Source organism: Gorilla gorilla, chromosome 20, assembly GCF_029281585.2.
Source record: "Gorilla gorilla gorilla isolate KB3781 chromosome 20, NHGRI_mGorGor1-v2.1_pri, whole genome shotgun sequence".
Classification (NCBI taxonomy): Eukaryota; Metazoa; Chordata; class Mammalia; order Primates; family Hominidae; genus Gorilla; species Gorilla gorilla.
Window position 1 is genome coordinate 47,105,687 of NC_073244.2, and position 25,183 is coordinate 47,130,869.

General features: G+C 49.5%; 2 protein-coding genes across 18 annotated transcripts in view; one reads left to right on the forward strand and one right to left on the reverse strand.

The window, feature by feature from the left end:
• Positions 1–276: 276 nt before the first annotated feature.
• THAP8 (THAP domain containing 8) lies at positions 277–19,870 on the reverse strand. Of its 2 annotated transcripts, none has more exons than XM_004060561.4 (4): positions 19,558–19,870; positions 5,190–5,382; positions 4,572–4,967; positions 277–878 (listed from the first exon to the last, which is right to left on the reverse strand). In XM_004060561.4, exons 1-4 carry the CDS (start codon positions 19,638–19,640, stop codon positions 726–728), a joined length of 825 nt encoding a protein of 274 aa, XP_004060609.3. In that variant the 5' UTR covers positions 19,641–19,870; the 3' UTR covers positions 277–725. The 2 variants fall into 2 exon arrangements, with proteins under 2 accessions (XP_004060609.3, XP_055225068.1); XM_055369093.2 differs by having other exon boundaries at positions 19,772–19,827.
• Positions 19,871–20,394: 524 nt separating this feature from the next.
• The window catches only part of WDR62 (WD repeat domain 62), a 48,473-nt gene continuing 43,684 nt past the window's right edge, over positions 20,395–25,183 (forward strand). For 8 of the 16 annotated variants that reach the window (XM_055369082.2, XM_055369083.2, XM_055369085.2 and 5 more), the window contains exons 1-3: positions 20,395–20,571; positions 24,198–24,289; positions 24,395–24,478. In XM_055369082.2, coding sequence (XP_055225057.1) covers positions 20,395–20,571; positions 24,198–24,289; positions 24,395–24,478 — 353 coding nt within the window. The remainder of the gene's footprint in view (positions 20,572–24,197; positions 24,290–24,394; positions 24,479–25,183) is intronic. The other 8 variants (XM_004060556.5, XM_019015609.4, XM_019015612.4 and 5 more) reach the window with 1 other exon arrangement.

A 25,183-nucleotide genomic window follows, 5' to 3' on the forward strand; every position in this document is an offset into this window, starting at 1 on the left:
GTTGGTGTCTTTTCACCTTCTCTGCTCTAAAACTGCACCCCTTCCTCCCTTCCCTACTATGTTTTTCTCCATAGCAACACCGCCTCCCAGACCTGACACATCCCAGACAGCAGGCCCTCGCTACAGGGGTTGTTCGTCCTCTGGAACCTGAGCCTGTAGCCCTCCAGGCCAGCCCCTTCTGATCACCCAGGTTTCTGCTAAAACATGGCCTTAGAGGGCCCTCCCCCAGGCCCAAACCAAATTTTTGTTGTCTTTATAGCACTCATCGCTCGTGTCTGCAGTGTTCTTGTTTATTTGTTTACTAGTTCATCGTCTACTCAAGTAGAATGAGCACCATGAGGGCAGGGATTTTCTCAGCTGTGTCCACCATGGTATCATGAACTCAGTACCAGGCTTGGCAAAAAGCGTGGGACTCCTTAGAACCAGGTATAATTCTCCCAAACAACGCTTGCTCTGCTCTGAGGCTGTCGTACTGATTTGCAAAGATCTGAGCCGGGGGTGGCAGAAGCCTGGTACCCAGGGGATTGGCGGCTGATGAGAGACTTGGGCCCAGGTCACCCCTAAGGTTCAAGAGATCCCTAGGAGTGGGTTGGTAGAACCCAGGCCCTTGAGGGAGGCACTGCTACTACCCAGGCGTGGGCGGTGGGGCTGGGCCAAGCCCACGTATAATGTCTTTCCTCCTCCATCTTCTATCTTTTGTCCCTCGACATTGTCTGTCTTGATCCTTATGCACTCGGGGTCCGAGTGTCCAGGAGCTCCGGCTTGGCATCCACTGTGGCAGGTGAAGGGTCCTGGGCAAGGACCACGGCTAGGTCAGGCCCTCCACAGATGATGGTGAAGGTTTGGGATTCCTCAGGTCCAAGGGTCTGGGCTGTTGTCTAAGGCAAAGAAGTGGTAGAGATGGGGAACATTACGAAGCAAGTTGCGGGAGAGACAGACAGACAGGGAGGCAAAGGTGGGAGGAGGGCGTGTCAGGAAACAGAGAGAGATGTGGGGAGAGATATGAGGAGACAGGAAAGCAGATGTGAGGGCCAGAGAGACATTCATGGGAAAGGAAAGAAGGGTGGGGAAGTGGGAAGAGAAGTGCGGGGGCACAGACACAGACACGTGGGGGAAAGAGATGTGCAGGCAGACAGACGTACAGACAGGGTCAGAGATATGGGGGAGACAGAAAATATGCAGATGAAGAGAGACACAGGGAGGTGGGGAAACAGGTGGCGGACAGAGATGATGGGCAGAAAGACAATGTTGGGGAGGGAGGAGATTGCGAGGTAGGGATAGATGAGTAGGAGACAGAGATTGAATGACAGGAGGGGAGGCAGAGAGAGGCAGTCAGCTCAGGGGATCTGGCAGGCTCCACAAAGAGCCCCAAGACCGAGTCTGAGCTCTGTCCCTGCCCCACTGTCCCTCTGTGCCCCAGGCCACAGTCTTAAACTTCAAGCCCCCAGAGGCAGCCACACTGTAGCTCCAGCCGACTGTTATCACCTGAGAATCCAAGCCCAGTGCTGCTAGATATGCAGAGCCTTCACGAAAGACCAGACTTCTTTTTTTCTGAGACAAAGAGTCTCACAGTGTCACCCAGGCTGGAGTGCAATAGCACAATCACAGTTCATTAAAGCCTTGACCTTCTGGACTCAAGCAATACTCCCACTTCCGCCTCTCGAATAGCTAGAACTATAGGTGCAACACTTGGCTAATTTTTTGTATTTTTTGTAGAGACAGGGTTTCACCATGTTGCCCAGTCTGGTCTCAAACTCCTGGGCTCAAATCATCTACCTGCTTCAGCCTCCCAAAGTGCTGGGATTATAGGTGTGAGCCACTGCACTCGGCCATTATAAATTATTTTAAAGCACTGCGGAGGCCAAACAAATTGTATCTGTGGGTCATGTCCAAACCACTGACTATCAATCTGAGACTCCTGGCTGGGCGTGGTGGCTCATACCTGTAATCCTAGCACTATAGGAGGCCAAGGTGGGCTGATTACCTGAGGTCAGGAGCTCAAGACCAGCCTGGCCAACATGGCAAAACCCCGTCTCTACTAAAAACACAAAACTTAGCTGGGCATGGTGGCACATGCCTGTAATCCCAGCTACTTGGGAGGCTAAGACAGGAGAATCGCTTGAACCAGAGAGGCAGAGGTTGCAGTGAGCTGAGATCGCACCATTCCACTCCAGCCTGGGCAACAGAGCGAGACTCCTTCTCAAAAAAAAAAAAAAATCGGATACTCCTTAACTCCAGAGGTACTGTGGGGGCTCCTTCCTGAGCCCCTTCAGTGAGTCTAGCATTCAGAGCTCTGTGTGGGCATCTCTCTCATCCAAGCAGGGCTCTGAAAGCCATGGAGGCCAAGCTGGGCACCTCAAGCTTGGCCCTAGGGTTTTAGACAGGAGAAATTTCGCCTTGGTCAAACTGTGATTTTCAGAGACATAACACCATTCCTCATCTTCCTCCCCCGCCACCCCACACACAGAGACATAACACCCTTCCTCAACTTCCTCCCCTACACACACACACACACACCTTCCTCAACTTCCTCCCCTACACACACACACACACACACAAACACCTTCCTCAAATTCCTCCCCTACACACACACACACACACACACACACACACACACACACACAGCAGTAAAATATAGAGGCAAAAGGGATTCAGATAGGGCCTGGGGGACACTATTACAGAGATTGCAAACTCCAGCTCTATAGGGGCCAGGCAGGAAGCTCTCACAGGCCTCTTCTGCAGCCAGACACCTGGGTTTGAATCCTGGCCCTGAAACATGTTGGCTGCCTGACTGTGGGTGCACTACTGGACTGCTCTGTGCCTCCATTTTTTCATCTGGAAGATGGAGACAACAGCAGTATTAAGATTACAATGAGGTTTTTTTTGTTTGTTTTTTGAGATGGAGTGTTGCTCTTGTCGCCTACGCTGGAGTGCAATGGCACAATCTCGGCTCACTGCAACCTCTGCTTCCCAGGTTCAAGCAATTTTCCTCCCTCAGCCTCCCGAGTAGCTGGGATTGCAGACGTGTGCCACCACGTCCGGCTAGTTTTTGTATGTTTAGTAGAGATGGAGTTTCACCATGTTGGCCAGGCTGGTCTCGAACTCCTGACCTCGTGATCTGCCCACCTCAGCCTCCCAAAGTGCTGAGGTTACAGGCGTGAGCCACCACACCCGGCCTTTTTTTGTTTTTGTTTTTGTTTTTTTTGAGATGGCGTCTTGCTCTGTTGCCCAGGCTTGAGTGCAGTGGTGCCATCTCGGCTCACTGCAACCTCCACCTCCAGGGTTCAAGCGATTCTCACACCTTAGCCTCCCAAGTAGCTGGGATTACAGGCGCGCGCCACCATGCCCAACTAATTTTTGTATTTTTAGTAGAGACAGGGTTTCTCTATGTTACCCAGTCTGGTTTCAAACTCCCGAACTCAAGCAATCTGCCTGCCTTGGCCTCCCAAAGTGCTGGGATTACGGGCATGAGCCACCGCACACAGACCATAGTGAGTTTTTTGTTTGGTTGTGGTTTTTGTTTTTTTTTGAGACCTTGCTTGGTCACCCGGGCTAGAGTGCAGTGGTGCGATCTTGGCTCACTGCAGTCTCTGCTTCCTGGGCTCAAGGGATCTTCCTGCCTCAGGCTCCCAAGTAGCTGGGACCATAGGTGCCCACCACAATGTTAATTTTTGTGTTTTAGTGAGACACAGTCTTACCATGTTGTCCAGGCTGGTCTTGAACTCCTAGGTTCAAGCAATCTGCCCACCTTGGCCTCCCAAAGTGCTAGGATTACAGATGTGAGCCATTGCATTTTTTAAAAATTAACCTTGTAGCAGTCGGGCATGGTGGCTCACGCCTGTAATACCAGCATTTTGGGAGGCCAAGGCAGGCGGATCACGAGGTGAGGAGATCGAGACCATCCTGGCTAACATGGTGAAACCCTGTCTGTACTAAAAATACAAAAAATTAGCTGGGCGTGGTGGCAGGCACCTGTAGTCCCAGCTACTTGGGAGGCTGAGGCAGGGCAATCGCTTGAACCTGGGAGGCAGAGGCTGCAGTGAAAGCCAAGATTGCACTACTGCACTCCAGCCTGGGCAACAGAGCGAGACTCCGTCTCAAAAAAAAAAAAAAAAATTAACCCTGTAGCTCCAGCTCAAAGGGCCACAGTGAGTTTTCAGCTCACTATGTTATAACTCTGTGTCTGGCAGACAATAAGAGCTTCTCAAATATTAAGTATTTAGTATTAGTAAATGGAGCAATCATTACTCAGCTCCAACCAATAGTTGCTTGGCATTGCCAGATTTTGTTTTTCAGGAAAACCTAGAAATTTGTTTTAATTTTCTGTAGAGACAGTGCTTGCTATGTTGCCCAGGCTGGTCTCGAACTCCTGGCCTCCAGCAATCCTCCTGCCTTGGCCTCCCAAAGTGTTGGGATTACAGGCATGAGCCACTGAGCCCGGGAAAGCCAGAAATTTGGAAACACGGGTGAATGTTCTGATTTTTGAATAGGGGATCCTAGACAAAATGAAAACACACTGCAGGCCAGGCCACCAACCATGGATGGGGCTGCCAGGCTGGGGTGCCACTCACCAGGTGCTGCAGACCCCGGCGTGCCCGTGCCAGCAGGCTCTCCCCATGCAGCTGCTGTGCCAGCTGTTCCAGGGCCTGCAGCTGCGCCTGGTGCCGCTCCTGGCACCGTTGCAGCCTCCGCACCCGGCGTTGCAGTGCTCCCAGCACTGCGCCCAGCCCGGTCTGGGCCTGTTGGGCAGGGACTTCAGGTTGTGACCGCTCGGGAGTTGGCGCAGGGGCCAGGGGGGTCAGGAGCATGGTGGCCACAGTCTTGGGGCTCCCCGATGTGGGGCCCAGCACCACTAGGCGCAGTGGGCCAGAGACTGGGATGGCAGGGCTCTGGGGCAGGGGTGTATTCTCCTGTAGGGGAGGCGGCGGCGAGACTGGCTTCTGGGTGCATCGGGTCCTCCGCTGACTCTGGAAGACAAGGCATGGGGTGCAGGGGTGCCGTGGCCAGACTTCGACTCAGGAGGAAAGGGATGGAGGGTCTGTTTCCAAGGGGGACTTGCCTAGGTAAGGCCAGACCTCAGGGAGGAAGTGTCAGGAGGGGAGGGCCAAAGTTCAGACTCAAGGAGGGACTTCCCTTAGGCAGGGAGGTCTGGGGGTTGGATTCCAGCATCAGGACCTCCCAGCGCTCACCTTGGCAGGTGGTGCCCGGGAGAAGATGGAGGGCACTGCATCAGGCCGCAGGTAGCGCACACCCCAGCGCCACTGGAAGCAGGAGGATGTGAAGTGCTCGCTGCACAAGTGCTGGTGGCAGCTGGGCACCCAGTGCTCACGGCCCATGTGCTGCAGCCAGGCCTGCAGCCGGGGACCATCCTTCAGTGGGAACCTGCATGGGTGGTTGGGGGACTGGGTCAGTGCTACGAGGTTCAGACTTATCCCTCCCAGAGGATACCCCACCCTGGAGGTCTCTGGGCTCCAAGCCTGTGCCTCCCTAGGGCTAGGAAGTAGACCTGTCTTGTGCCCAGGCTTTCTCTATCTCATACACACAACCACAACCCTTTCTTCAGCTTCATCTTTTAGTAGTAGTATTTTGTGAGACGGGGTTTCGCACTTGTCACCCAGGCTGGAGTGCAATGGCGCGATCTTGGCTCACTACAACCTCCGCCTCCTGAGTTCAAGCGATTCTTCTGCTTCAGCCTCCTGAGTAGCTGGGACTACAGGCGCACGCCACCACGCCCGGCTAATTTTTGTATTTTTAGTAGAGACGAGGTTGCACCATGTTGGCCAGGCTGGTCTTGAACTCCTGACCTCAGGTGATCCACCCACCTTGGCCTCCCAAAGTGCTAGGATTATAGGCATGAGCCACCAAGCCTGGCCTTTCTTCTTATTATTATTAATTTGAAAGCTCCACCTTTTAAACACCCAGCATCAGCCCACCTCTGCCCCCTCCACTGCCCCTCCTTCCTGGTCTTCCTGCCCACAGTCCTGCCCCTCCACTCCCAATTTGTTCTTCCACATCAACTTGTTGGAGCAGTTTATAAAATCAGACATTTACGATGTGGGAGATCGTGCAGCCAAGCGAAAACGTTTCTTCCACACCATATAAATGGGGGTGTGGGGTTTCTGGATTAAGAGAGATTTAAGAAACATCAGCACAAAGGCAGGATGTGCACCTTGCCTACAACAAACAATTCAGTAAAAAGACATTTTAAGACAATTGGGGAAAACTGAACATGAACTGGGTATAAGATAATTGTAAGAAACTGGTCGGGCATGGCGGTTCATGTCTGTAATCCTAGCACTTTGGGAAGGTGGGAGGATCGCTTGAGCCCAGGAGTTCGAGACCAGCCTGGGCAACATAGGGAGACCTCGACTCTACAAAAAAAAAAAAAAAATTAGCCATGTATGGTGGTACATGCCTGTGGTCCCAGCTACTCGTGAGGCTGAAGTGGGAGGGTCACCTGAGCCTGGGAGGCAGAGGTTGCAGTGAGCCGAGATTGTGCAACTGTACTCCAGCCTGGGTGACAGAGCCAGACCCTGTCTCAAAAAAAAAAAAAAAAAAAAAAATTCATTTTGCTAGGTGTGATAACTGTATTGGTTTATACTTCTGAAACAGTCTTCTGTTAGAAATCAGTCTGAAATAATTACGGATAAAAGATCTGATGTCTGGGATTTACTTTAAAATAGTGCAGGACAAAAACTTAGAGGTGTGGGCAGGGCAGGGAAGAAGACTGGCAAAGTGTTGATAACTAGTGACACAGTGATGGATACTGAGGGCTCTACTTTTTGTGTATGCTTGAAAACACCCACTAACAAGTCTTTAAACAACTCAACAATAACAATAAAACACAAATACCCTGATTCAAAAATGGGCAAAGGACTTGAACAAACATTTCTCCAAAGACATACAAATGGCCAATATGCACATGAAAAGATACTTGACATCTCCAATCATTAGGAAAACGCAGTAGCACAACCCTGATGAAATATCATCTGACAAACACCAGAACAGCTACTATTGAACAACAACAAAAGAGGCCGGGCATGGTGGCTCGAGTCTGTAATCCCAGCACTTTGGGAGGCTGAGGTGGGAGGATCTCCTGAAGGCAGTAGTCCAAGACCATCCTGGGCAATGTAGCAAGACCTTGTCTCTACGAAAAAATATTTTTTAAATTAGCTGGGTGTGGCGATGTGCATCTATAGTTCTATCTACTTAGGAGGCAATGTGGGAGGATTGCTTAAGCTCAGGAATTTGAACGCTGCAGTGAGCTATGATCACACTACTGCATTCCAGCCTGGGTGATGGAGGAGGAGGGGAAGGGGAAGGGGGAGGGAGTAAGGGGGAGGAAGAGGAGGAGAAGAACAGTGTGTGTGAGGATGTGGAAAAACTGCTGGAACTCTGGTACACTGCTGGGAATGTAAAACGGTGCTGCCACTGTGGAAAACAATATGGCAGTTCCTCAAACACCGAAAAATAGAATTACCATATGACCCAGCAATCCACTTCTGCTTACATACCCAAAAGAACTGAAAACAGGGTCTTGGAGAGATATTTGCACACCTGCGTTCGTAGCAACATAAATCAGGCCTGGCGTGGTGGCTCATGCCTGTAATCCCAGCACTTTGGGAGGCTGAGGTGGGCGGGTCACTTGAGCCCAGGTGTTCAAGACCAACCTGAGCAACAGGTGAAATCTTGTCTCTACAAAAAATAGAAAAATCAGCCAGATATGGTGGCGTGTGCCTAGAGGCACAGCTACTCAGGAGGCTGAGGCGGGAGGATTGCTTGAGCCCAGGAGGTTAAGGCTACAGTGAGCCATGATCACATTACTGCACTCTAGCCTGGGCAAAAGAGTGACATGCTGTCTCAAAAACAAACAAACAGACAACAGAAACATAGCAGCATAAATCACAACAGCCAAAAGGTGGAAGTGTCTATCAACAGATACATGGATAAGAAAAATGCTGCATATACATACAATGGAATTTTATTGTATTTAGTCTTTTTTTGGGGGGGAGGGAGGAGATGCAGTCTCACTCTGTCACCCAGGCTGGAGTGCCATGGCGCAATCTCGGCACACTGCAATCTCTGCCTCCTGGGTTCAAGTGATTCTCCTGCCTCAGCCTCCTGGGTAGCTGGGATTACAGGCTCCTGCCACCATGCCCGGCTTATTTATTTATTTTTGCGATGGAGTCTCACTCTGTTGCCCAGGATGGAATGCAGTGGTGTGATCTCGGCTCACTGCAACCTCCTCCCCCTGGGTTCAAGTGACTCTCCCGCCTCAGCTTCCCAAGTAGCTGGGATTACAGGTGCCTGCCACCGCACCTGGCTATTTTTGTATTTTTAGTAGAGATGGGGTTTCACCATGTTGGCCAGGCTGGTGTCAAACTCCTGACCTCAGGTGATCCACCCACCTCGGCCTCCCAAAGTGCTGGGATTACAGGTGTGAGCCACTGCACCTGGCCTGGAATTTTATTTAGTCTTGATCTGACACATGCAACAACACAGATGAACTCTGAGGGCAATTAGGGTAAGTGAAATAAGCCAGTCAAATACTGACGATTCCACTTATATGAGGTAGAACAGTCAAATTCCTAGAGACAGACAGTGGAATGGTGGTTGCCAAGAGCCTGGGGGAGAGGGAAAGAGGGAATTGTCCAATGGGGATAGAGTGTTTTAGGAGAGGAAAAAGTTCTGGAGATTGGTTATACAACACTTAACATTAGTGAATTGTACACTTAAAAATGATCAAAATTGTACACTTAAAAATGATCAAAATGATCAAAATTGTACACTTAAAAATGATCAAAATGGTAGATTTTATGTGTATTTTGCCACATTTAAAAATAATTTTAATAGGCCAGGCACGGTGGCTCACGCCTGTAATCCCAGCACTTTGGGAGGCCGAGGTGGGCGGATCACTTGCAGTCAGACCTCAAGTGATTTTGAATTCAAGTTCAAGACCAGCCTGGCCAACATGGTGAAACCCCGTCTCTACGAAAATTACAAAAATTAGCCAGGCCTAGTGGCGTGTCCCTGTAATCCCAGCTACTCGGGAGGCTGAGGCAGAAGAATTACTTGAACCTGGGAGGTGGAAGTTGCAGTGAGTCGAGATCACACCACTGCACTACAACCTGGGCGACAGAGCAAGACTCCATCTCAAAAAAAAAAAATTTTTGTTTTAAGTTTTAAAAAATAAAAGCTTTCTCAGTGGTTGTGGGTGGGGATTATCTGATGAGGGACCCTCTAAATGTGCCCCACTTCTCCGGTTTCCGGGTGCCACTTATTCCCAGCATCTGCTCTTACCCTCTTAGATGGTAATCCACTCTCTATTTAGACCTGGGCTCAAGGCTACCCATAATAAAGACCTCCTTTTCCAGCCTTATTTGCAGCCAGGGGTGGCCACATGATCAAGTGCTGGCCAGTTTGTCCTTAGCAGCTGCCAGAAACTGAGACTGTAAATGTTTATTTCAAGCTGCTAAATTTGGGGATAGTTTGTTATATAGCATTAGATAACTAAGACACATCTCATGCATATCCCATCTTCACAATGTTTTCCATATCTGTGATATTACTTATTTCATATTTTTCTTAAAACTAACCAATTTTAACTATTAAACAAAGATACTTAAAAGAGAAACTTTACATCACAATTGAAAATGGAAAATCAGTATCAATTCCATAAACAAAAGCTAACCATAAAAACATCAGATGCCATCACCTACTGAGGGTTATGAGCCTGAGGCCTGCTCTCTTTCTTTTCTTTTCTTTCTTTTTTTTTGAGACAGGGTCTCATTCTGTTGCCCAGGCTAAAGTGCAGAGGCACGATCATGGCTCACTGTAGCCCTGAACTGCTAGGCCCAAGTGATCCTCCCACCTCAGCCTCCCAAGTACCTGGGACCACAGGCATGTGCCACCACACCTGGCTAATTTAAAATTTCTTTTTGTAGAGACAGAGGTCTCACTATGTTGTCCAGACTGGTCTTGAACTCCTGGGCTGAAGTGATCTCCCACCTTGGCCTCCCAAAGTGCTGCGATTATAGGCATGAGGCACCACACCCCACCCCTCTCTCTTTGTTGAAAAGATAGACTAGTGAGTGCTAGAGAATTAGGGACAAAATTCCTACAGGAGAGAGGGTAAATAAACATAGGCAGATCCACACAAAAGAATACGATGCAGCTATAAAACAGAATGTAGAACTGACATGCTATTGTCAGGCACACATTATGTGAAAAAAAGCAAGGTTCTAAATAGACTATTTAGTCTATTTAGCTTTTAGTCATTGTGGTAGCCCCCAAAAGCTATCTATGTCCTAATTCCTGGAAACTGTGACTATTACTTTATTTATTTATTTATTTATTTAATTTATTTTTTTGAGATGGAGTCTCGCTCTGTCACCCAGGCTGGAGTGCAGTGGCGCAATCTCGGCTCACCGCAAGCTCCGCCTCCCAGGTTCACACCATTCTTCTGCCTCAGCCTCCCAAGTAGCTGGGACTACAGGTGCCTGCCACCATGTCTGGCTAATTTTTTTGTATATTTATTTATTTATTTATTTAGAGACAGGGTTTTGCTCTGTCACCCAGGTTGGAGTGCTGTGGTGTGATCTCGGCTCCCTGCAGCATCAAACTCCCCAAGCTCAGGCAATCCTCCCACCTCAGCCTCCCAAGCAGCTGGGACTACAGGCATGTGCCACATGCCCAGCTAATTTTTAAATTTCTTGTAGAGATGGGGTTTTGCCTTGTTGCCCAGGCTGTTCTCAAACTCCTGGGCTCAAGCAATCCTCCCACCTCGGCCTCCCAATGTGCTGAAATTACAGGCGTGAACCACTGTGCCAGGCCTGAATATTACCTTATATGACAAAAGATGTGATTAAGTTAAGGATCTTGAGATGGGGAGATTATCCTGGGTCATCCGGGTTGGCCCTAAATGCCACTACAAGTATCCTTTTAATAAGAGGGAGGAGAATATATTACCACAGAAAAGAAGAGAGGGCAATGCAACCATGGAGGCAGAGACTGGAGAGATGTGGCCAAAAGCCAAGCACTGCCTGCAGCCACCAGCAACCGGAACAGGCAAAGAAGAGATTCTCCCCCAGAACCTCCAGAGGAGTACAGCCCTGCCGACACCTTGGTTTTGGCCCAGGAAAGCCGATTTGGACTCCTGGCCTCTAGAACTGTTAGAAAATAATTTGTCTTGTTTTAAGCCACTAAGTTTGTTAGAGCAGCATGGGAAACTAATAGTGTAATAAAGGGAGAAATAAGAATGTCTTTCACATTTGCTGGTATTTATATAAAGAAACTATGGTGATGTGGTTTGGCTCTGTGTCCCCACCCAAATCTCATCTTGAACTGTAATCCCCATGTGTCAAGGGAGGGACATGATGGGAGGTGACTGGATCATGGGGGATGTTTCCCCCATGCTGTTCCCATGATAGTGAGTTCTCCTGAGATCTGATGGTTTAAAAGTGGCAGTTCCCCTCTTGCTCTCTCTCTCTCCTGCCCCCATGTAAGATGTTTGCTTTCCCTTCGCCTTCCACCATGATTGTAAGTTTCCTGAGGCCTCCCCAGCCATTCAGAATTGTAAGTCCATTAAACCTCTTTCCTTTATGAATTACTCAGTCTCAGGTAGTTGTTTATAGTAGTGTGAGAACAGACTAAGACACATAGGAAGGACACACAAGAAACTAAAGAGGCTACCAGTGGGGAGGAGGTGGATGGGATGAACGGAGATGGGGAGAGCCAAGACTTCTCAGACAAAGGAAGATGGAGGTGGAGGGGGCAGGTAGCTGGTGAAAGAGCACAGAAAGGCTGACTCAGAGAACAGCAGTGGCACCCAGAGAGCAGAACCCCAGGGCACACAGCCAGGGAGTCTGGCTGCTGCAGTCAGCCTCCCTCTAAGATCCCAATGTTCTCAGCAGCCTCATTCTTCCGGGACACAAATACAAGATCTATTTCAACAGCATTCCCCATTCTTATTGCCACCATCTCCCAGGCAGAATCTGCCAATGGACTACTCGCATCTACTCTCTGCCTTTTCCTTACTAACAGAACTCCAACTTTCTTTGAGGCCACAATGTGTCCTGCTAAAAGACTACGTTTCCCAGGATCCTTTGCAGCTGGCTGGGGCCGTGTGACTACCTTCTGGCCAAGGAATGCTTTAGTGTTGTGTGGGATCTCTGGGATGGTGCCTTAAATGGAAGGGACGATCAACAGGATTCAGCAGCTCAAAGAGCAAAGGAAAAAAGTCAATATCCTAAGAAAGGTCTCCTTAATTGGTCTTACTCTCTCTTGTTCCTCTGGATAGCAGCATTTGTAATGGGCAATATTGCCTTCTAAAAAACTACCTTAAGCAGACAACAAGTGTTCCCCTTTGTATGCAGTCAAATGCTCTACCACTGAGCTATACCCCCATGTTCCCCTTTGTATAAACTATTTTAGTCTTGCTGGTCATCTTGTCCAGAGCATGGGGTGGCATATACTGCTAGAAGTCCTTTTTTTCTTTCTTACTAACGTAACTCAAAATTTCTTCAGGCTGATTAAATGCCCAGTTTTTAAAGACCACAATTCCCAGCCTCTTTTCCAGCTGGGGTGACCAATGATGAAAAGGTGCCATTGAACGGGGTTTCTGGGAAGGCCTTATAAAGGGAGATGATTCAGTTTAGACCTGAATGCTTTTTGCTCTTCCTCCCTTCCCTTTTCCTCCTATAAGGAATGGTGGCAGTGGTGGCTGGGGCACTGGCAGCTACCTTGGATGGAAGCCACAGGCTAAGGATGACAGAGCAGAAAGAGGCCAGGCATGGTGGCTCACACCTGTAATCCCAGCACTTTGGAGGCCAAGGTGGGAGGATTATTTAAGGCCAGGTGTTTGAGACTAGCCTGGCCAACATGGCAAAACCCTGTCTCTACTAAAAATACAAAAATTAGCTGGGTATGGTGACATGCGCCTGTAATTCTGTAATTCCAGCTACTTGGGTGGCTGAGGCATGAGAATCCCTAGAACCCAGGAGGTGGAAGTTGCAGTGAGCTGAGACTGTGCCACTGCATTCCAGCTTGGGTGACAGAATGAGACTTTCAAAAAAAAAAAAAAAAGAAAGAAAAATAGAGATAGGACCCCTCATTTCTCATGACTGTGGAGCTACTATCCCAGTGCTGGTTTGCCAACCTCTGTACTTTCTGTATATGAGGGAAAATAAACCCTGTAATAGAATGTCTGCTGTCTCTCTCCACATGAGGATTACACATGCCCACTCCATTGACTTGAGGCTTGCTATATACTTGCTCCAGCCAAAAGAATGCCAGTGAAAGTGACACAGGCCACTTCTAAATATGAAACTGACCAAGAGCCACTGGGTGATTCACTCTACTTTCTCTTTTCCTCCTCCTGCAAGACCAGCAATACTCCAAATAGGGATAGTTTCTTCAGCCTGAGACCCCAATTAAGATACTGTAGAGTAGGACCACAAATGACCTGCAAAGGACATAGTGTGAGCAAGAAATACACCTTTGGGCCGCGTGTGGTGATTCATGCCTGTAATCCCAGCACTTTGGGAGGCTAAAGCAGGAGGACTGATTGAGCCCAGGAGTTCCAGCCTGGGCAACATAGTGGGACTTCATTTCTTTTTTTTTTTTAGACGAAGTTTCACCCTTGTTGCCTAGGCTGGAGTGCAGTGGCACGATCTTGGCTCACTGCAACCTCTGCCTCCCAGGTTCAAGCGATTCTCCTGCCTCAGCCTCCCGAGTAGCTGGGATTACAGGCACCTACCACCACGCTTAGCTAACTTTTTGTATTTTTAGTATAAACAGGGCTTCTTTTTTTTTTTTTTTTTTTTCCTTGAGACAGAGTCGCTCTGTCACCCAGCCTGGAGTGCAGTGGCGCGATCTTGGCTGACTGCAACCTCCGCCTCCCAGGTTCAAGCGATTCTCCCATCTCAGCCTCCTGAGTAGCTGGGATTACAGGCGTGTGCCACCACGCCTGGCAATTTTTGTATTTTTAGTAGAAATGGGGCTTCACCATGTTGGCCAGGCTGGTCTCAAACTCCTGACCTCAGGTGATCCACTTGCCTCAACCTTCCAAAGTGCTGGGATTACAGGCGTGAGCCACCGCGCCCAGCCCAATGGGACTTCATTTCTATAAAAATTAGAAAAATTTGCCTGACAAGGTGGTGTCTGCCTATAGTCACAGCTACTCAGGAGGTTGAAGCGGGAGGACTGCTTGAGCCCAGGAGTTTGAGGCTGCAGTGAACCATGATGGTGCTGCACTCTAGCCCAGGTGATAGAGACCCCTTCTTTAAAAAAAAAAAACAAAAAAAAAAAACAAAAAAAAACCACCTTTGTTGTAGTAAGCCACTGAGATTTGAGAAGTTTGTTTGTGCAGCATAACTTAACCACACTGATTCCTATAGACCCCATAATTTGTTTAAGCAACTCTTATTGCAGGACTTTGTTACTACCAAGCAGATACAATTCTAAGTGATAGGTCCCCCATAAGAGATGACCCCATTGCCACTGTCCCTGAAAGGGCCTAAGACAGAGCTAATGAAAGCTAGCCAGGCATGGTGGCGCATGCCTGTAATCCCAGCTACTCAGGAGGCTGAGATGGAGCTGGTCCGAGTGTTGTGGGTTATTGTTAAGCTGATTTAACATTGTCTCCCCACACAACCATGCTTGACTAGCATAAAAATAAAAATGAAAAATGAAAAAAACAAAAAAAAAGGAGGCTGAGATGGGAGGACTGCTTGAGCCTGGGAGGCTGAAGCTGCATTGAGCCATGATCGCACCACTGTACTCCAGCCTGGGTGACAAAGCAAGATCATGTTTCAAAAAAAAAAAAGAGAGAGTGAACTAATGAGTGTTCCCATTGGCTGCCAAGCAGGATTTCAAGTTATTTCCTGGCAGCCACTTCCCTCAACGTGTCTCATCTTATCTCTCACCTGGCATCCATGCCCTCTCCTAAGCCTCTTTTGGAAACTGCTTCTCATCTAACTCTTAACTAAGTGGTTTCTGCAAGACTGACTCAGGGGCAGGCCCTGAGGTGGAAATGGGCTAGTCACTAGTGGGTGCCAATGAAGACATGAAGTGATTTTTATACAGTCATCTGGCTGCTATATACAGTCGTCATCATTTTCCTCCTTATAATTACATACAAAGCACTTAGAACAGTGCCTGGCATAAGGTAAATACTAAGTAACTATTGTTGTTGTTATGAGGGAGGTAAGAGTGGAAATGGGCCAGGCACGGTTGCTCACGCCTGTAATCCCAGTACTTTGGGAGGCCAAGGTGGGTGGATCACCTGTGGTCAGGAGTTCAAGACCCACCTGGCCAACATGGTAAAACTCCACCTCTACTAAAAATACAAAGAATTGGCTGGGTGTGGTGGTGTGCACCTGTGGTCCCAGCTACTCAGGAGGCTGAGGTAGGAGAATCGCTTGAACCTGGGAGGCAGAGGTTGCAGTGAGCCGAGATCATACCACTGCACTCCAGCCTGGGCGGCAGAGCAAGACCCCGTCTCAAAAAAAAAAAAAAAAAAAGATGATGGCAGCCTGGACTACGCGATGACAGTGGATGTGATGAGAAGTAGTCTGGGAATGTGTTTTCCTTATTTCTTATTTATTTATTTTGAGACAAGGTCTCACACGGTTGCCCAGGCTAGAGTACAGTGGCACAATCACAGCTCACTGCAGCCTCGGCTCCTGGGCTCCAGTGATTCTCTCACCTCACTGTCTCATGTAGCTGGAACTACAGGCGTGTACCACCACGTCCAGCTAATTTTTTACATTTTGTAGAGATGGGGTTTTGCCACGTTGCCCAGGCTGGTCTCAAATTGCTGGGCTCAAGCGATCCTCCTGCCTCGACTTCCCAAAGTGCTGGGATTACAGGTGTGAGCCACCACGCCCAGCCTATCTTTCCTTATTTGTTAATGATTTATTTAGGAATTTCTCATTTGTGTTTATAACTGTCTTGTCAAGGTGTTAGAGATTTTGTTGTGGTTGTTGCAGGATGGAGACATGTCTTGAGGGTAGAGCCAAAGGGTGGGTTAATGGACTAGCGGTGGATGAAAAGGAAGGATCATGGGTAACTCCCAGGTCACGTACTCAGTTCCTCAATGTTTGACCCCTCACCTATCCATGAGCTCTGTCATGGCAGAAACAAGATCTGTCAGGATTCTTTGTGTCCAGCAGGGGCTTACTTGCTTCTCCAAGAAATACTCAAAAAGTTGCTGAATTAATCAATGTTGCCAGAGTCATACACAGGCTTAAAGTCCCTTTGGCCCTACACCAGGGTCCCTCAAAGGATCCGTGACACATGGACTGCTGGCTTTCCTGGAGAGCCCATCTGAAAGGCATTCATCAAATCCACCCAACGAATCTTTACTAAGCACCTACTATGTGCCAGGCAATATTCTAGAGGTTGGAGACACAAACAGGAGGAAAGAAGAAAGACAAAGAAAGACAAAACCTCTGGCTTGATTGAACTGACATTCTAGTGGGGGAGATAATGAATGAATACATCGAAAACGCAATATGCAGACAGTGATGTGTTAAAGAGAAAAATAAAGCAGGAGACAGAGAGAATCGTGTGTGTGTTTGGGTGTCAGTTACAGTTTTCCATAGGGTGGTAGTCATAAAGGCAAGAACTTTGAAATCAGAGGGAATCACACAGGCAAAGTCCCCAGGGCAGCAACATGCCTGCCACACTACAGGAACATGAAGTAGGCCAGTGTCACTGGTGTGAAGGGCAGGAGGAAAGAGATGAGGTCACACTGGTATCAGGGAACCAGCTCTGTAGGACTTTGCAGGCCTGCTTTCTACCTGTTCCAGCCTCACTTTATTTTTTATAGCGAGGTGGGAGTCACGGAAGGGATCTGGGCAGAGGAGGGCGCTGATCTGACTCAGGTGTTCACAGGCTCCCTCTGGCTGCAAGCAGGGAACAGACTGGGGGTGACGGTGGGAGCAGGGAGACCAATGAAGAGGCTGCTAAAATAGTCCAGTCTGGAGGTGGTAATTGCCAGGAGCAGGATGCAGGAAGAGGAGAGGGTTAGAAGTGATCAAATTCTGGACAGTTTGTAAAGGGAGAGCCAACTGGATTTGCTGAGGGACTGGATGAGGAATGTGTCCTAGCCCACTTAGGCTAAGACCACCAGGGACAAACCTGTAGTCCAGCACTGTCAGATTTATTTACAATGGCAATGGGGGAGTCTGCACACCAGAGATACCATAGGCCAGGGGTCCCCAACTCCCAGGCTACAGACCGGTACCAGTTTATGGCCTGTTAGGAATAGGGCCACACAGCAGGAGGTGAGTGGCAGGCAGGTGAGCGAGTGAGAGAAGCTTCATCTGTATTTACAGCCACTCCCCACTGCTCGCATTACCACTTGAGTTCCGCCTCCTGTCAGAGCAGCAGCAGCATTAGATTCTCACAGGAGTGTGAATCCTATTCTGAACTGGGCATGTGAGGGATCTAGGTTGCCCTCCATTTTTTTTTTGTTTGTTTGTTTTTTGAGTTTTTTTGGGTTTTTTTTAGATGAAGTCTCACTCTGTCACCAGGCTGGAGTGCAGTGGCGCAATCTCGGCTCACTGCAACCTCCGCCTCCTGGGTTCAAGTGATCCTCCTGCCTCAGCCTCCCAAGTAGCTGGGATTACAGGCATGCGCCACCACACCTAGCTAATTTTTGTATTTTTAGTAGAGACAAGGTTTCGCCATGTTGGCCAGGATGGTCTCGATCTCCTGACCTCGTGATCCGCCCGCCTTGGCCTCCCAAAGTGCTGGGATTACAGGCATGAGCCACTGTGCCTGGCCAGTTGCCCGCTTTTTATGAGAATCTAATGCCTGATGATCTGAAGAGTTTCATCCCAAAACCATTCCCCCAACCCTATCCCATCGTGGAAAAACTGTCTTCCACAAAACCAGTCCCTGGTGCCATAAGGGTTGGGGACCACTGCCATAGGCCCTATGGGCCTTTGGTGAGGGAGTCTCAACAAACATAGAGTTTAGATGAAATGTATACTAAGCAGTGTTCAGATTGCCTCAAAGCAAATCAGAACTGTGTGTAAAGGGATCAATATCAGGTCCGGATGGTGAAGTGGGCCCAGGGTTTGTCTTCTCAGAAGCAATAAAGTTTACATAGATGTAGAATATTGTGGCCTTATCTGAAGCTCCAAACCTGGATTGTAAATAGGGACTGCTTTTCTGTGTCAAAGTGACTTAGCTCCTCCAAGCAAAAGTGAGATGTTTCATTCTTACTTGACGTGATTTCAAACAGCAAAGTTTGTGATCATCTCTAACTTTAGACAACCAAAGTTTCCTACTAAGAAAGCAGTAGACACTCAAAGGATGGGAATTCTGCCACTTTACATCTGCAGTATGTCCAAGAGAAATATTTCTTCCTGGCTGGGTGCAGTGGCTCACGCCTGTAATCCAAGCACTTTGGGAGGCCGAGGCAGGAGGATTGCTTGTGCCCAGGAGTTTGAGACTAGACTGGACAACATAGGGTGATCCCATCTCTCTCTTTAAAAACAAAATTTTTTTTGAGACGGAGTCTCACTCTTGTCGCCCACGCTGGATTGCAGTGGCCTCATCTTGGCTCACTGCAACCTCCGCCTTCCGGGTTCATGCGATTCTCCTGCCTCAGCCCACGGAGTAGCTGGAATTACAGGCATGAGCCACCACGCCCATCTAATTTTTGTATTTTTAGTAGACACGGGGTTTCACCATGTTGGCCAGGCTGGTCTCGAACTCCTGACCTCAGGTGATCTGCCCGCCTCGGCCTCCCAAAGTGCTGGGATTACAGGCGTGAGCCACCGCGCCTGGCAAAAAAAAAAAAAAAAAAAAAAAATTAAATTATCCATGCATGGTGGCGCGTGCCTCTGGTCCCAGCTACTTGGTAGGGTGAAGTGGGAGGATCACTTGAGCCCGGGAGGTCGAGGTTGCAGTGAGCTGTGATCGTTCCACTGCATTCCAGCCTGGGCGACAAAGCGATCTTGTCTCAAAAAAAAAAAAAAAAGCAAAGAAATTTTTTTTCCTAGTAATTCTTCCACCAACTGGCTTATGTCAGCCAGATAAATAAGGAGACAGATCTTTTACAGTCGAAGCTAATTCTGACTTTCCCAAGTATGACGAAAGAGGTAAGGATGACATTTTTTAAACCTAAGCAACAAGAAGAATGAAGTACGCTGCTAAGGTAAGACAGACTGGAAGGTTTTGGGGGAGACACGATCGCAAGCTCAGTTTCGGATGCTCTGAGTTTCAGATGGCTCAAATGCGTGGGGAGGGCAGGTGGGCATCTGCAGGCTCTGTAACAGCCTGCACCGACTTCACTTCTAACATCCCTTTCACTCTTCGGCTCGCTTCGCTCGCTATCTGTAGTTAATCGTCTACTCCTGCTGTTTCCCACGCCTGCACCTTTGTATGTGCAATGGACACTGCCAGGAAGGCCATCTCCTCACGGTTTCCCACTTCCTAACACCCTCAAGCAAGACCAGAAGCCCCGCACAGCAGCACTAATGCTCGGGCCCCGCCCCTCTCAGGGTCCCGCCTCCCTCAAGCCCCGCCCCGCGCTGCGCTCACTTGTAGAAGCTCACAGGGCGGTTGTCTGCACCCAGGCGGCCCGCAGTGTTGGAGCAGTTCGGCGCCCTGCAGTACTTGGGCATGGCTATCCAGCCCCCGCTGAGTTTTGCCGGGTCAGCGGCTGCACTTTGGTTCTCGCGGAGCGCCGCCTAACCCCGCCCCACCCGCGCTCGCCGCCTGCCTCACGTGACGTCCGTGGAGTCTCGTCACGTACCGGGGAGAGACCTGACAGCGCCTGCCTACTAGGCGCCCCTCCACAGTGCCACAGTCCCGCCCTCGTCACGTGACGAATGGGCCATAGCGAGTACTGTGCACCTGCGCAAAGCCGGCCCTTCGTCACCCCGACTTTCATCACGTGTTGGGGGGAAGGGCGGCGTCACGGCGTTTCTGAGCCTGCGCCAACCAAATCAACTGGCCAGTCAATCTCTTACGGCTCCACCCTACGCCTACATCCGGGCAACCGTTGGGGCGCACATAGTTCCTCTAGGTGGCGGCAAAAACCGAGGTGAGGCGGCCGTGGCCTTAGCCTCGTAAAAATCAAAACCTGTATGTTTCAGCGAATAATGAAAACGCAGTCTGGATGAAAGACCCCATGACGCTTGATCAGGCATCCAGTACACTGGCTGTGGCCCCGCCCCGCCAGGCACTCGCTCCGCCTCTTCGCCCCCATTGGTTCTAAGCGCCGCCCGGCATCCCTGCGATTGGCTAGGCCGGGCCCGTCGCGTCCAATAGGCGGTGGCGCCGGGTTTCCCGCGGCTGTTCGCTGTTCCAGTGGGTCGTGGCGGTGGCGGCAGCGGCGGTTAGGGGATGTAACGGTCGCCCGGCTCCGGCGTGACGATGGCGGCCGTAGGGTCCGGAGGCTATGCGCGGAACGATGCAGGGGAGAAGCTGCCCTCTGTCATGGCGGGAGTTCCGGCGCGGAGGGGCCAGTCCTCCCCGCCCCCCGCCCCACCGCTCTGCCTCCGGCGGCGGACGCGACTCTCGACGGCCTCCGAGGAGACGGTGCAGAACCGGGTGAGAAGCTGCTCGCCATGTCTACCCCAGTTCCAGGCTTCCTAAGTTTCCCCTAGTCCCGTCCTGAGAACTGTGGCCCCGACATCAGCCCCCGGCCAGTCCCCTCAGGTTGTTCCCTGCCATGCCTCGTCCCCTAACCCCCGCCCCTTTAGCCACGGCCCCTCCCACTTTCTCCTCGCTGCCTTCCCGGCTCCACCCTCAGCGTTGGAGCAATTCCGGGGTTCCTCGCTGGTTCCCACCCGTGGAAATGCATTTTGCTTCTGCAAATCACAGCCTAGTTCTGCTATATTTTAACCCCCGTTCTATCGCCTTTAGACGTCACGATCATAGCTCACTGCAACCTCACCGCCCTGGCCCCCGCTGAGTCATTAAGGTCCCTTCGAGGGTTCGGTCCAGAGTGTTACCTGCCCCAACTCTTCCTCTCTTCTACCCCGCCTTCTCTCACCTTCTGCGATCTCTATCCTTTTTCCTCACCAAGGTGGAATTCTTAATCCATATTGTCACTCAAAACTATGAAAAAGACGTGAGAAGCTATTTATAAAGTCTCTGCAGTGCTGCCTAGGGAGGAGGGCGTACAGAACAGTTCCCTAAATCCTGAGACAGAAACATGGAAAGAAATGATTTCACAGTAGGTAGAAGGAATTCCATTAGCACAGCGGCAATTAAAAAAAAATTGTTTTCCAGCTCTGTAGGCACAAAATCTGTTTTTATAAAATGGAGATGATAAGAACCATACTACTGGTAGGGCGCGGTAGCTCCAGTCTGTAATCCCAGCACTTTGGGAGGCCAAGGTGGGCTGTTCACCTGAGATCAGTTCAAGACCAGCCTGGCCAACATGATGAAACCCCGTCTCTACAAAAAGTAGAAAAATTAGCCCGGCGTGCTAGCGCGCGCCTGTAATCCCACCTACTCAGGAGGCTGAGGCGGGAGAAATCGCTTGAACCTGGGAGGCGGAGGTTGCAGTGAGCTGAGGTCATGCCACTGCACTCCAGCCTGGGCGACAGAGTGAGACTCTGTCTCAAAATAAATAAATAAATAAATTATACTGTTGCATTGGAGGGAAATGAAATTTTAATTGTGATCTTCTTGGCACGGAGTCCAGATAAAGGGAGGATACCTGGTAGCTGCTGGTGGAGCTTGTTCCTGCCCCGTGACTTTCTCCTGCACTGTGATTATACCGCCCACTCCTGGCTACAGGGCTCTGGCTGTACCTCCCATGTCCTCTCTGTCACCAAGGTTCAGTCACACTGGCCTGCTTTTGGTTTTCCTGAGGCTCCATATTCTTTTCTGCCTCCTGGCCTTTGTGATTGGTGAGTCCTCAGCCTGGGCTTTTTGCTGCAATCTGCCTGGCTGGCTCCTTCCCATCCTTCAAGTCTCAGCCTGAATGTGGCTATCTTGAAAGGCCTTCTCGAACCCCATTCTAAAGCAAACAGCCACCTTCATCTCTCACCCAGCACCCTATACTTCATAGCCTTTATCTTATATGTTCCTGAAAGTGCCCTTTGAGCTACATATAACAATAGCAAATTCAGGGAGGCATTATAGCAAGGTGGCTAAGAGCACAGACTGCTGCTGATGGTATGGTTGGACCCAGGCAGCCTGAGCTTAAACTTTAGTCCTGTTCTTCCTAGCAGTTTATGAACTTCGCTTTTTCTTTTTTTTTTTTTTTTTTGAGATGGGGTCTTACTCTGTCATCCAGGCTGTAGTGCACTGCGGTGATCTCGGCTCACTGCAGTCTCAGCCTCCCTGGGCTCAGATGATCTTCCTGCCTCAAGCCTCCTGAGTAGCTGGGACTGCAGGCGCATGCCACCATACCTGACTAATTTTTTTGTGTTTTTTGATAGAGACAGGGTCTCGCCGTGTTGGCCAGGCTGGTCTTGAATTACTGAGCTCAAGTGATCTGCCTGCCTCGGCCTCCCAAAGTGCTAGGATTACAGGCGTGAGCTACTGTGCCCCGCCAAGTTATGAACTTATCTGTGCCTCAGTTTTCTTATCTGTAAAATGAGAATAATGATGTAGAAATCTCTCATAGGGTATTTGTGAGGATTCAGTGAGGTCACATATCCTAGGCACTTAGAACAACACTGGCATATGGCAAGTACTCTATTCATGTTAGCTAATACTGATATTATGACTGTGTATTTGGGGTAATATTTATTTTTTTTTTTTGTTTGGCAGCACAGAGTTGATCTGTCTTGCAAAGACCTAGTCTAAAAGTGACCATTCATACCAGGGCCCAGTAATGCTGATCGACAGATAAGACAACATGAGTGCCATGGCTTGGTTGTTTGTGTTGGAATCCTGGCACTACCCCTTCCTGGATGGGTAACCCCTCTTGGCCTCTGTTTCCTCAACTGTTTTGTTCCTTTTTTTTTTTTTTGAGACAGAGTCTCACTCTGTCGCCCAGGCTGGAGTGCAATGGTGCCATCTCAGCTCACTGCAACCTCCGCCTCCTGGGTTCAAGTGATTTTACTGCCTCAGCCTCCTGAGTACCTGGGATTATAGGTATGGGCCACCACACCTGACTAATTTTTTTGTATTTTTAGTAGAGACAGGGTTTCGCCATCTTGGCCAGGATGGTCTCAAACTCCTGACTGCGCCACCGCCCCAGCCTTGTTTAAATTTTAAATATTACTGTTCATGTGTTTTTTTACTTGTTGAAACCGCTCAAATTTCTGGACTGTGAATCTGATGTGGGGAAACTGTCTACCTTTGGTCACTACTGTGTCTCTCCTGTACAGCCCAAAGTGCTAGCTTTGGAGCGAGACTGCCTGGGTTTGTATATCAACATTGCCACACGCAGATGTAGGATCTTGGGCCTCAGACTTCTTACCTGTAAAACAGGGGTGATAATAGTGCCTTCTTCGTGGCTTGTTGTGGGGATTCAAGTCTTTTATACATATAAAAGTACTAAGAGGCCGGGCGCAGTGGCTCATGCCTGTAATCCTAGCACTTTGGGAGGCCGAGGCGGGTGGATCACCTGAGGTCAGGAGTTCGAGGCCAGCCTGGCCAACATGGTGAAACCCCATCTCTACTAAAAATACAAAAATTAGCCAGGCATGGTGGCATGCACCTGTAATCCTAGCTACTCAGGAGGCTGAGGCAGGAGAATTGCTTGAACCTGGAAGGCGGAGGTTGCAGTGAGCCAAGATCTCACCACTGACTCCAGCCTGGGTGACAGAGCAAGACTCCATCTCAAAAACAAACAAAAAAAAGTACTTAGAAACTTATTCACAGGTCACCTTCTCACCGCGGCATTCTCCCCCTTCCCCTGCGCTCCTAACCTCCTTATCTGCTTTCTTCTCTCTTGCACCCATCATTACTTGGCATCTATTTCACATATTTGTTCTGCTCCTTTTCTATGTTCTACATACCCATCACCAGTAGAATGTGAGCCCCACAAGGGCAGGGATTTGTCTCTTCCTCACCACTCTGTGCTTTTCACCTAGCGTTGTATTTGTCAAAGGAATGTTGAGAGAACAAGTGTTAGCTGCTGGTGGATGGCGTGGCCACAGAAGCTCAGTGTGGGTGTTGAATGTAGCAGGACCTGAATGGGTGGCCAAGGCGGCTGCACCATGTGGTGCTGGCTAGGGTGGGTGCCTCTGACTTGGGCTTTTTCTTTGCAGGTGTCACTCGAGAAGGTGCTTGGCATCACAGCCCAGAACAGCAGTGGACTAACCTGTGACCCCGGCGCAGGCCACGTGGCCTACCTGGCAGGGTAAGCAGATAAAGGCCTCGACGTCTAATCATTGCTAGGGAATTTGGAGCTTGGAACCTGAAGCCATCCGTAAATCGCTCTGAGCCTCATCTTTTTCACCTGTAGAATGTGGAGAATGGGGCCTGCCTCTGAGAGCTGTGGAGAGGATTCCATAGCCGCCACTCTGTCTAGAACAGTTCCTGGCATGTAGTGAGTGCAGTGAAAGCCTTTATTATGACTACGGGGGGAGGTGACAGCGATTCTGGGAAAGACAGGTGATTAAAGTCCACGCTGTGGTGTCAGGTAACCTGGATTTGTGTCCCAGCTCTGCCATGTATGCTGCTCTCTGAACCTCTTCCTCTGCCTCTGTAAAACAGAGCTGGTGACCCCCTCTGCTTGCATAGTTGAGAAGACTGAAGAAGATGCTACAGCTGTTCATTCCATAAATACTCATGTAGCCTGGCACTGTGCTAAGGACGTCCCCTCTCTGGGTTTGTTTCGTTATCTATAAATGGGCCTAAAGAGTCCTGACCTGACCTGGCAGTTGTGAGGATTTAAAACAATTACATCCCTCTTTCTCTCTTTTTGTTTTGTTTTGTTTTTTTGAGACAGAGTCTGGCTGTGTTGCCCAGGCTAGAATGCAATAGTGTGAATAACAGCTCACTACAGCCCCAACCTCCTGTGCTCAAGCGATCCTCCCATCTTCACCTCCCATGTAGCTGGGACTACAGGCACATGCCACCACAGCCAGCTAATTTTTTTTAGTGGAGATGAGATCTCACTCTGTCGCCCAGGCTGGTCTCAAACTCCTGAGCTCAAGTGATCCCTCCTGCCCCCTACTCCCAAAGTGCTGGGATTATAGCCAGCTTAAGGTCTTAATTAGCCTAGGGCCTGACAGACATTACCTCAGAGGAA